This window comes from Alternaria postmessia (genome assembly GCF_024291825.1).
Source record: "Alternaria postmessia strain BMP 2775 chromosome Unknown scaffold_230, whole genome shotgun sequence".
Lineage (NCBI taxonomy): Eukaryota > Fungi > Ascomycota > Dothideomycetes > Pleosporales > Pleosporaceae > Alternaria > Alternaria postmessia.
Window position 1 is genome coordinate 1 of NW_026260303.1, and position 12,336 is coordinate 12,336.

The 12,336-nt window shown below is 49.2% G+C and overlaps 2 protein-coding genes across 2 annotated transcripts; both read right to left on the reverse strand.

The window, feature by feature from the left end:
- Window positions 1-6,210: 6,210 nt before the first annotated feature.
- On the reverse strand, window positions 6,211-9,075 carry J4E82_011555 (uncharacterized protein; the record flags this gene model as incomplete). Its single annotated transcript, XM_051737759.1, has 4 exons — window positions 6,211-6,443; window positions 6,518-6,758; window positions 6,838-8,753; window positions 9,069-9,075. 4 exons carry the CDS (start codon window positions 9,073-9,075, stop codon window positions 6,211-6,213), a joined length of 2,397 nt encoding a protein of 798 aa, XP_051582481.1.
- Window positions 9,076-9,988: 913 nt separating this feature from the next.
- On the reverse strand, window positions 9,989-11,890 carry J4E82_011556 (uncharacterized protein; the record flags this gene model as incomplete). The annotated part of the gene is made up of 4 exons (XM_051737760.1): window positions 9,989-10,376; window positions 10,423-11,192; window positions 11,242-11,838; window positions 11,882-11,890. 4 exons carry the CDS (start codon window positions 11,888-11,890, stop codon window positions 9,989-9,991), a joined length of 1,764 nt encoding a protein of 587 aa, XP_051582482.1.
- Between the last annotated feature and the right edge of the window lie 446 nt (window positions 11,891-12,336).

Below are 12,336 nucleotides of genomic sequence, written 5' to 3' on the forward strand. Positions count from 1 at the left end.
TGCATCAGAGAGAGACTCGTCTAACATCTGGCAGTCGCTCCACTCCATGCCGATACAGCACACCCTCTTACGGGTCGAGCATGATGGTCTGCTTGAAGCCCTCACATTTGAGAAGAGAGGACGATGATAGGGCTGACATGAGCGAGCTTGCCAAAGTTGATGAGCTTGATAATCGGGGAATTGCGCAGGAGAAGCGTGATGCGCGTGCAAAAGAGAGGAGAGAGCGCGACCGACTGAAGGATGAGCAGATCAAGGAAGTTGCCCAGCGCAAGGCAGAGGAACAGCGTCAAAGGCAGGCTCACGAGCATCACTAAGCTATCCAAAGACCATCTAAAGGCAAGCGCAAGGCTTTACAACAACTCGCACCAAAGAAGAAGCAGAAACGTAGTACTAGAGATGATATGGGCGGTGCCTCGCGCACAGCGCGTGTCCCAACACCGCCACACCCACACTCGCGGCCGCAAAATCCTCTAGCCAAGGATGCATTAGTGAAAGAGTTGGTCGCAAAGGTCTATGAAGTACTCTGTTGAGTTTCCTTAGTATAACGACCTCTGTGTGTGGCTCTACAACCTCCACTCTGTGTAGCCTGTTTTGGTGATGCGCGTGCATTGACTAACGGCGTGCATTGTGTGCACGAACACGGTATTCGTGGAGCCGCAGCGCCACTTGTTTCCGATGGGCGTGTCCGGCTCGTTCTGTTGAGAATAGAAGAATAAATGATGCTTCCGTTGATGACTAGGGCATGCGAGAAATAAAGATATCGCTGGCTGTGGTTGTTGAGCGTCTCCGGGAGGCGCGTGCGGGTGGGCGACAATGATTTGATCGACGACCCACAGACTTATTCATTGCATGGACGCTAAGCACCCGTTCAGACGATCGGTTACCCCACAAGTACATGTCGGAATTCTCCACGGCTAGCAGTCGGTTGCATCCTATTTTATGCTAGCTATCTCTAGCCGACCAAACTTCGACGACGTCCCGCACGCGTATCCCCTATGTGGTCGCTAGAACTGTAGTACTTTTACAGCGCTCTGCAGCCATGTTGTATCCGAGGCGGCACTTCTGGTTCCCGTACCTACTCAACAACCATGAAGCGGCGAAGGTTTCAATGTAACCGAACGCTCATCGTATGTCTCATTCCTAGTCTTTGTCTCCAGTCATATCCTTACTAGTAGGTCGCGGTTGTATAGAACATTGCCTCCAAGTTAATCCTCCTCGATATCCCCACGCCAGAACCAACCCCTTCGCGGCCCTCGACATCATACGACAGGCATACCTCCAAAGACGGCATATGCAACCAATCGCCCTGGATCAACCGCCATATCCTCGATGAACTCACGGAACGGGAATTATACCTAGCATGTCGCCACGTCCTGCTGCACTCCAAGCTGTCCGATCATGGCGTGAGGAACACAGGCTCCAAGCTAGACTGTAATGGGCCTGGAAGACAGGCTCCAAGCTAGACTGTAATGGGCCTGGAAGACAGAAGAATCGCATAACACAAGCCTGCGAGACCAGCGTACACATGCCCATCAGCGTGCTCGCAGAGTTGTCGTCAACTTCCTCCATCGAACGAGGACCCAACATCAAGACCCGAACGCGACCGAAGGCGAACATGGAGGCAAGAGCAAGGAGCTACGGAGACATGTCTACATGCGCGAATAGTAATGGCAAGCGAGCCGCTTTCGGATAGTTCAACGACCGGGGTGCTCAAAAGTAGGAGAGGTTGAGGATGCGCGACAGTTTTCCCGACTGTGTACCGCAATGGACCAACAGATACGACGAAGATGCTACGCTACCTGTAGTACTCATCTCAACCCTCGCGAACGCCAATTTGTCGTCATAACGATCTGCTAGTCTTCCACAAGCAACTTTGGCCAATGTCTCGACGCAGGCTCTAGCAACTGCATTCGATAGTCAAGTGGAGGCTGCGCGTCTGTCTTGAGATGGAACAGAAGTTCCGAGACGTCTGCTTTCTCTTGCAAGATGATTGTGGATACGATCGCGCGCGGAATCCTTCCGACTGAGTCTAAAACTCAGGCCGAGATTGGCAAAATCTCAAGTCTGAAGGCAACTTTCATTGACTCGATGTCTAAGAAGGATAAAAAGGATAATTGAATGCTTGGAGTAGAGGTTGTTGATAAAGTAGCACAAGTGCATCACCTATAGCATGCTATAGATCTCGTTTGTTCACTGTCGTCTAGAGTGGCGCCTTCCTTTTTGACCACTTGTTTAATCCGGATTCGGTCACTTGTGACATGAAATACCTCTAATGCATAATATGCGGCGATACAAGTCTGCATCTCCTTCATCTCCCTTCACAAGACTGCTAAAGAGCCGTCTGGCCAGCTTCATGGGCATCGATAAAATGATGTCCGTCCCTAATTTCCAGTCGCACCCTGCCGCGAGACGGACGCCAGGGACTTTAAGATCGAACATTTGAAATCTTTCATGTCCGTGTGGTTAATCTCTAATCCCCTGTTCGTAGCTCCTTACCTTAATTTAACTTTGGCTTGTTTCTCTACTTGAGGATACGAAATTTATGCCGTCGTTGACGCCTGCACGCCGTGCAGAGTCAAGCCTAATGTACTGAAGTTTAAGCCGACATCATACAATCATACAGCATGGTGCTTGACCCCTGAGACTCTGTCGAGCTGATAAACTCATTCATCTAGGCTTCTTGGTATTACTGTAGGCATACAAAGTCACCGCGAGCCTTGTGGCGATTGTCGCGCGCTCGTCTATATGTAGTTGCCACTCCAGTCGATACCTAAGAACGTAGTAGGTTCCTGATACAGTCAATGCAGCACCGACCCCAAACTCACAATACGAGTAGCGTGTCATTCACCTCAGGCTAACAGAAAGGTGGCTATTGTGGCTGCGCAGCTTTCGAAGTGGATATGTGTTGAAGCGTCACTTGAAATAGATAATTGTATCTTCATGCTCAAACCTACATCTCTTCTTGACAGACACCCTGGTGTGCCGGAACCGACCAAGCAACTTCTCAAGAGTCTGCGGCCTTCGCTGACTAATCATGGATCTATGTACATGCCCTAGTTACAGCTGCGTTGACTTACATTTTCAGTCTTTCGAAGGTCAGAGTGCAAAATCGTCTCGTCTCAGGGATGGACATTGCCTACAATTTTGTCCATCACGGCGGCTGATACTTTACGAAGGATGCACATTATAAGACTTTCTTATTTTCCAAGTTTCCCTGAATCAATCTCCATCATTGATATTAATACTAGTTATGTTCTATGAGAGTTAATTACGTTGATCTGCATGACACTATGTATCTTGCAACTACTGTATTGTTTTACGGCACACACTACAGACTGTTTCTTTCTCGCGCCACGTACACACGTCTTCATTGTGCAAAGTTTGTTGTAATCGTTTTAGCCCGTCGATCGCTATTTCCTCGTAATCGTCGTGACTTTTATAGCCATTCTGCTTTTTGTTAAAAGTCTTGTCCTCGTCTTCGGTGAAATTCTAACCTCATCCATCCAATAAACACGAATCTTGTTGGTTGAGGCAGGAGGCTCCGTACTCCCAAATAATTGAGTAACATAATCCGCCAAACGACTTTTTCCTTTGGGAGCGCAGTCTGACATTGTAAAGCAACAGAGAAGGAGCGGCTTTCGAGATGCTCGAGGTTGTTCTCAATGATGAAAATGTGTACAATCAACGGAGGTTATCGAAAATGGTGGTAAGCTCTGCTGTAAACATGCTAAGTAAGTCTGCATCTTATATAGCTGCTGACAGGGGGAGGCTTGGTTTCAGTTGTCGCTTGTACTATACTGAAAGTAGCTTAGTGCGCACTGGGCGTGCATGTTGGCTTGGTGCTTTGTAGGAAAGGTTGAATGTGGCGTATTCTCGACGTCTTCGGTTGCGTACGATCCATACTTGGCGTCTTCGAGGCGATGGCACTCTCGAGAAGATGGGTCTCGGTCATACATCTCGGTTGCGATATGTTTGCTGTGTGATCTCTTCCGTTTCCCGTGGGATGCTAAGGATGCGTAGCCTAGGGCGACGCGGGACAGGAACGAGCATCAAGGATCGTGGAAGTCGTCGAAGCGTCTCCTCACAGAGTCACTCAGCCATAGGCGCCATCCCTCAACAACGTGAAGGTGTGGTGAGAACATGATGCGCAATGCTGCTGGGCGTTGCTGACTGTCATGGAGCTAACAGGGTCGCTTGGGCAAATTGGCAGGCCCCCTAATTGGACCCGGTACAGCGACGCTTGTCGCGAGCCGCCATAGATCCGTAATTCAAAATCAAGCATGCGCCAATGGGTTTCACTTCTAGCACTAAACCCGGAGCTTGTTCTCCATACAAATCTCATAGTTCCCGTTCTGGATTCGTTCGCCGTTGGTAATTGCCACGGTACCAGTTCGATAAGCTCCAAGCAGAATACAGAGCACTTGGCGCCGTGCTATCGCTACCATTCATGGGTAGGTGGCGCTGCACAGACAGGCGTTGACGTCCCTGCGACAAGGAGAAGTCGCTAACATCCGGCTCAAAGCATCATAGCATAACGACGCGGCACCACATTGCAAACATGCTAGCGCGCGCTCCGAGAACAGCACGGCTTCGACTAAGGAGTGTTGTTCCAACGCTGACTGCGACGTTTTGCGCCCAGCCAAGGGCCGAGCGCACTGTGTCGCCAACATGCAGCGCCCGTGCACGCGCAATACGGTCCAAGCTTACCGCATCGATGTTACACGAAACGTGCACTTCCCGGCGATTCTACAATCCGTTCGACACGATGTTAACACGTAATAGAGATGGCCCACGCTCAATAGTGAGATTATAGCCATTTACCGCCTCGCGCCATTGTTGCACTTTGCCGGCGCAGATAGCCCAAGCGCAATCGACCTCGTGTCTATGATCCGTGGCAAACTCAGCTTCAACCTGATACGCGACTGCCTTGCCGGCTCACAAGCTCACGCTGCAGACAGCCTTCACACTTGACGAAATAATCATGCTTGCTGATTCTTCGCTCAAGCCCCGTTTTCGTCTTCACTCTTACAAGTTCTGAATCGGAGTCCACTACTGGCGAATTACAGATTATAACCTACTGTCAGAGCGCCCGCGATCGCGCGGCGATCTTTTGCTTCCTCGACGAACTCTACCATATCGCCCACGACTAAACTACGGCAGCACACAAGTACGCGTGTGTTCTGTTCGACCTACAGAACTGTGCATTCATTTACATCGCTGCCTCTCATAGTCAAGATAATAGGGCACGATTGTATACTAATTATGGGCGATTGTTGCCCTAGAAGACTCTCGTATCACCTTTCCACAGTGCCAAAGGTGTGTGTCCTATGCCAAAACAAAAAAGTGCAAACATTCATGCAGTGGCAGGATCGGCTCGTTGATGCAACAATCGTACTTTTGCTGTTTGCAATATGACTGCAGATTGATCGTCTCCTGGTCTTGTTCGCCTACGAGTTTTCGGCCTAATCTCCACTGGCTCCTGTACCATGGCCACAAACAAGAAAGAGGGTGAAACCTGAGATTCGTGGCCACGTGAGTTATGGAGAGGCTAGATTTGTCGCCTTATGGACTTAACAATACGACCTACGCTGTGCGAAGTTGATCGAACGAATGAGCTGTTGCAGGCTGGCTTTGTGACTCTAAGCTTACTGGAATCTGTGATTGAAGCGCTTCGCAAAAGATCCGTTGCGAGGGTATGTTCGCGACTCTTTTATAAACACTGCTCGTGGTTTTCATCGAGTCATTTGATGGAATTCCTTCCGGATACGTGTAAGAAACATGAAAAGCATGGCCCGTGATCTTGCAGTTTCTCTTTGAGACAGGCTTACTAGTTAGATTAAAGATTCGCATGAAGCAAAAGTGATGGTTGAGCAAGGTGAATTGGTATGAGAGAACGACTAGCTAAGCTACAAAGGACCGCTAATTCGTTGCTATAGACCACGTTATCACTGTTGACTGACGTCAGAAATCTGGACCCGGCAGAACGAGAACAAGCCACGACACCTGAAACCAGGAATGAGAATCTTCGCATCGAGATATACATTGGCAGTCAGACACGTTTTGATACCGCCATGGCCCTGCATAACTGACACGCATCATTTCGTTTTTCTTCTGGCTAGGTAGGACAGTACGAGAATTGATAAACATCTTCGTTCCCTTCTTCTTAGTTGCAGACTTCAATCATGAAAGACCTTCAGGCCACGTAAAGACTCAGCAAGAATCACTGGGATAACCCATATCCACAGCTTCAGATTCTTCGTCTGGTACTGCTTCTGACTCGGTTGGTAGATCCCCCTCGATGTGAGCCGTATCGGAAGATACCTCAACTTCCTCCAGCCCATCATTAGTGATGACTTCGCCCGATTCTCCGCAGGGAGAGTTCAATGACACGTCTGGCGGAAAAGTCCCAGATCCACTATCAAAGATGGCCGCGCTCGTTGCACCTAGACACAGCCAATCATTAGTCTACAATTATCATACTTGCAAAGTTCTGTTGAGAACACGATTATGCGCTTACCTTGTAAAGTTCTTATCATGAATCTGTTACACGTCTCCAGCCCCTGCACCAATACATCCAGCTGGTTTTCCAATTGCTTCCGCTTCGCTCGGCTCTCTTCAGACTCGCCTGCAATGCTTGTCACTACATCAGAGGCCAGAGAAGTGACTTCGACTGGCGAAACAATATCGTTCAGTCTAGCGATGATACCCTTCTCGACAGCCTCGACAGCAACATCGTCGACGAAGCGTTCCATGGCGATCTGGCGAAACGGAAAGTATCTCAGCATAGCTACTTCACGAGAAGAAAGGATCACGGAAATCTTGCAGGGTGCGACGTACCTTATAGTAAGCTTGCATACAATCCAGCGCTTCGGAGCACGCATGCTGAGTCATATCAGGGTTGTTATGCGTCACGAGCGCATCTAACAGTGGACGATAATCCATCTCTCTAGACTGACGTTGTCCAGTTGGGTCGAGTGAGCTGATGTTGAAGGTTTCTTGGATGATGCGTGTGAGTTCTGCAGTACTTCTCTCTTTTCGGGCCTGCTGAAGCGTCTCTATGAAGTGATGGTTATAGGTGATGGGATGCCCACGCTGATGAGAAGCAAGCAGATCCGTCGTCTTACTTTCCACATCTTTGCAGATCCTCTCTAATGCTGGTTCGACTAAGGTTCGAAACAGCACGCCGCATGTGGAAGCGTCCGCGACATGGGAAGTGAGGTGTCCGAGAAAGGTCCTTGCCGCAAGTACGACTTTTGCGACATGAGCTCTAGCAAACTCTTCCCATCCCGATGACTGCTCGAAGAAGAGGTCAGATACTATCATGGGGCTGAAGGTGCCAGGCAGTTCTCGGCCACGGGTATGTTTCATGAGATCCTCGATTCGCTTGAGAAACTCGGGCCGGCTGAGGATTCTCTCCTTCGGTATCGCTATTGGTCTCACTGAATGACGTTCGTCAGAAGAGTTGATGATGGAGAAGTAGTGTCCTGCATGAGTCATTTCTTCCGCAAAAAACTGATTGAGGCTTTGCACCACAGCACGAATGCGCTTCTGGTAGCCAGCGTCAGTCTTAGCGTCGCCAAAAAACTCGTCGTTGTAAGTCCCGTCGACGGCGGCTTTCGTGAGAGTCTGGCATGATTGACTTAGAGTGACTAGATAGTGCCGTTGTTCGTCGGTAGTAGCTCGTGGCTGGCCTAGCTTTTGAAGTACAGCGCGACAAGCGGCAGACTTGAGTTCAATCTCGTCCACAAGACTGGGGAGTTCTGCCGCAATCTGAACAAGAAGGAGCTTGCTCAGTCGCTCTCTTAATGATACAATGCCAAGGATAGACTCGGGCAGCGCGGGCCACACTCCCTTGGAAAAGAAATGCTTTTCTTCTTCATCACGCTTAGAAAGATCCCAAGATCCGGTTTCTGAATCCATATTCTTGAGAACATGCCATCCAAGACGAAATTCCACATCGAGATTTTTGGCGAGCGATATGTACATGATTTCGCTGGCAGATCCTGGAACCAGACTATCAGGTTTCGTGATCACCCCGAGGGTGCGGGTGCCAGTTTTGTCAGCAGCTCGGGCGAGCTTGAGCACGATTTGGTTGGCGTAATCGTTCTTCGCAGACACAACCGCAAGAATAATGCTCCTGGGCTCTTTCATGTACGACTGGACGACGTCTTGCACAAGATCGATATCAGCTGCAGATTGCTGCTTGGTCTCTGAATGAATGAGACCTGGCAAGTCCACGATTGTGAGATGCGGTCGATCAGGGCCAGAAATCTCAATACGCAAGAGATCCTTGGAAAAGGCTCGACCGAGACTGCCAATGGCCATGGCTGTCTTGGCATCTTCGATCAGCTTTGGAAGTGCAGCAAAGCTATCGAGCGTCTCGCAGAAGCTTTGGAGAGATTCACGCTCTAGTTCGCTGCGCGAGCGGTCTGCGACGATGGAGACGCTGACGCCGATTTTTGATGTCTTTCGTAGCACTAACTCAGTTGGAAAACGAGTGCACAAGTTGCTCTTGACCGGAAAAGATACACCAGAAATGGCTTCAAGAACAGAGCTTTTGCCAGAAGATTGATCGCCACAAACAATGATTTGTGGAAGCGAAACATAATGATCGATCCCCTGAGAGCGAAGACGATCTACAGAGTCAAGAAGGTCTAGTTGATCTTTTGAGCATAGTTCATGGACGATGCGGGTATCGAATGGCTTGATAACCATTATGAACGAAAATCTCAGGTGGTGCGCTGTTTGTGTATCTATAGGGAGAAGTGAGTCGATGATTATCCTAAAAGTCCTAGTCTTGTGGCCAAGTCTAGTATACAGGAGTTCTGAATCTCCAAGGTCCAATCGACAGGATTAGGCTATTAGTCACTAGATCCGTCTCTGTGGCACATAGTCCGATCGTAGCACCCGCTATTCATCTCTCACCAAACGCACAAGTCAGCTTCCGCCATCATGCTTGCGCTTGTGAACCAGTTGCGTGCGACATCCGGAACCATTGCTTCTTAGCCTGCAGCCAACTCTTTACATGCATGGTTGATGTGCATCTGTCCGGTAAGACATCTGCATACTGATCATCGCAAAAGCAAGCAGTAGCCTTGCATCGGCGCATTGTTGATAACAGAGCGCATCTATGCGATGATTGGATACGTACGATAAGCAGCAGACTCTAATCATTACCCCTCACCGCTTATATGCAGAAAGCTGTACACTTTTGTATATCCCAACCTATCATGCAACGTGAGTTCGTTTTCGTACATACTTATCGCACGGCCAGCTTTGTTTCGCACGGCTGAGACTTTACTGTGATAATACGGAGACGTGCACCTCCACATTTGGTTACTTCCATCGGGATAATGACCACAGCGTACTTGTGGTAAGCCAGCACGCGCTGGATGATTGCTACAGATGCAAATCGCAACACCTTGAGCAGTTGTTAGCGTCACTCATCGCAACAGAACAAGCTGACATGAGATTCATTCAACTCCATTTGCCGCACAGTCAGGTGCGGATGTTGTACAATGGATACTTCGAAGAGAGTGTATCAGTATATTGTTTGTAGCACCCAGCTCAGTTTACATGGAGGCCATCGCATGGAATTGTAGATGATAGGGTTCATCGTCCCAATAGTGCTTCGCCTTCGACAATGTGACATTGCCCCTTGTCCCAGGCCAAGCGCTGTCGGGAACATTGTTACTAATAACGCCGTGCGATGACCTTGATACAAGCTCAGCTAGGATGCTACACATAATACAACACGTACACTCTCTCCCGACTTTCCATCTACAATACCCCCACCCTACCGTGCGGCACAAACTCAATCAAGCAACCAATCAGATTGAGTTCAAGTTGATTGATGGCCAGTCTGATTGTGGGCGAGCACAGTTGAATAGAACCCTCCAGAAACTGCCCCAAAGATGAGGGATGTGTAGGTTCAGAACGGCCGCTAGAGTCGATATTGAATACTTTTGATGATGCATTTCGTAAGCGTTCATCTAACGATCTTCTTGCTCTTTCTCAGTAAGTCGATTTCCCTCTCAAGTCTCGAGCGTTCATGCTTTGTCTGCAACTCCTCTCCGGCGATTTCCTCCAATGTCTCGTGACCAAGACGGGCTACGAATTGAGCGGACAGTAAATTCAACGGCGTTGTGTCTCCTGTCACAAGCTTGCAGTCAGCGACCTGCATACGTACCGCATCAACGAACCGCTTTCTGGCGACCTTGTAGTAAGAGCACAGTATGTCATGAATCTCGAGAGTGGTGTGTCTAGCATTGCTCAAAGAATGGCTCTGAACGATGTCGTCCAGACGTACCACCGTTCCGTGCTTGCAGTCCGTGATACTTTTCGAAACCAGACCCGCACGTACACGTTCATTGCGACTAGTGTTACTGTTAGCGCCGCAGGGCTCACGTATAAATCACCTACCATTTCTGGAGATTGTCGTTAAAGTAATGATTGTATGTAGCAGGCGTCCCATGAAGCTCAATATCGAGGAGGAACTGTGTGTGGTTGATCGCATCTCGATACATCTTTGTCAAGTCGTCCAACAGCAAGCTCCTGATCCCGCCCGAGACTCGACCGCTGGGAGCGATTTGCTGCAAAACTTCGATGATGAAATTATGCACCATGGCAATTATATCGCTAATATATCCATGTGCGAGGCAATCCCAATTTGCTGCTTGCTGCTTCAATACTACACTCAGAATCGTAGCATCGAACGTGCCAAGTTCAAAACCTCTGGAGCCGTGGTACAGCTTATCGATCCAATCGATGATATCATCATCAGAAGGGGCTGGTACCGAGGTATTGTCAAAGAGGAGATCCTCGATGTCCGGATGGTTCTTGATCGCCCGTACCTCGACGTCAGCTGGGCCTTGCATGGTAAGCCCCAACATCCCGCTCTGGATCGAAGTGCCCTGTGGTTGGAATCGATACATATGGCCATGGCTTTCTAGAGCTTTAGCGAAGGCCTCCCCTCGATTGATTGCCTGGGTGGCGAGCCGAAGAGTGGGATCGCGTCCGAATATCTCTGATCGACTATATCCAGCTTGTAGTGCGTCCGATACAAGGTTTTGGAATCGAATAGCAACATCGACTACGTACTGAAATTGTTCCTCGCGAGTTTGGCGCTTCGGCCCCAATTGACGTAAATCCTTCTCAGCTGTTTTCAGCTTTTTTGACAGTTCAGACCGGACCTACAGCATCAGCGTTGTGGAGATCCTAAGTTGAATATTTCGGACTAACTTTGGGAAACTCGCGACGGATATGGTCTTCGAGTATTTCCTGCAGCCGAATTCGAAGCGTCTTCACTCCCAACTTGTCTTTGTTGAGACTTTTCCAAGGTGCTGTCTTGGTGAAAAATTCTGCCTCTATTGTGTGTCGACATCGTCCAGCGTTTAGGTCAGACTGCCCCGGGTTTCGCAGTAGATGCCAACCCAAGCGCAAGCGGTGCTTCCGTTCCTCTAACAAATCCACAACCGCACCTTCGCTGCCCTGATCGATGAGATCGGGCTTCGTCAAGACACCCAAGGTACGGATTCCTTCAGCATCGAGGTCTTCCGCTCGTTCGAGAATCTCTTGAGTAGCAATGTCAACATTGCAAGGAACGACGATCAGCATAACGGATCTCGGGTTCGCCATGTAGCCATGTACCATTTGGTCAACCAAGGTGATATCGTCCTTGGTGGTCATGCCTTGTGTTGTTCGCTTAAAGATACCAGGAACATCTATGACGCTGAAATGTTCTTGCGTCGGACCAGATATTTCTAAGCGCAGAACATCTTCGGAAAATGTGCGCTGGTTCGACGCCATGTTCGATGCAATTTCCATAGCACCCGTTACCTTTCTTGTAAGTGTTGGCAATGACGTGAGACGCACTACGTACCTGCTCCATAATATTGCGGAATGAGTCTGCATCAAGTGATCGCATGGGGTTTGTGGTCCATGCCCGGAGTCTCTCTTGTCTTTCTTGGGAGCTGCTTTTGGCCGGTATGATGGATGCGACTATGTTTTCTTCGCTTGATCGGCGGAACGTGATTTGTGTTGCGAAGCGAGTACATAGCCCACTATCTCGAGGGAAGGGCAAACCCGTGAGCCCTTCGAGCACTGAACTCTTACCACTGGACTGGTCTCCTACAACTACCAATTGGGGTAGATCGACATACTCTCCGGCATTGCAGGCGAAAAGTTTGTCGATCTTCTCGAGAAGTGTTGAGCTCACAAGCCCGCCAACGGACGTGGTGTTGAAGTGTGTATCCATCTTGGTACAGTGCGATCAGAACCTCGACAGCACATTGGAGTTCGTTTTTCATGGCAGGCTCAGAAGAGAGCTTGAATTTA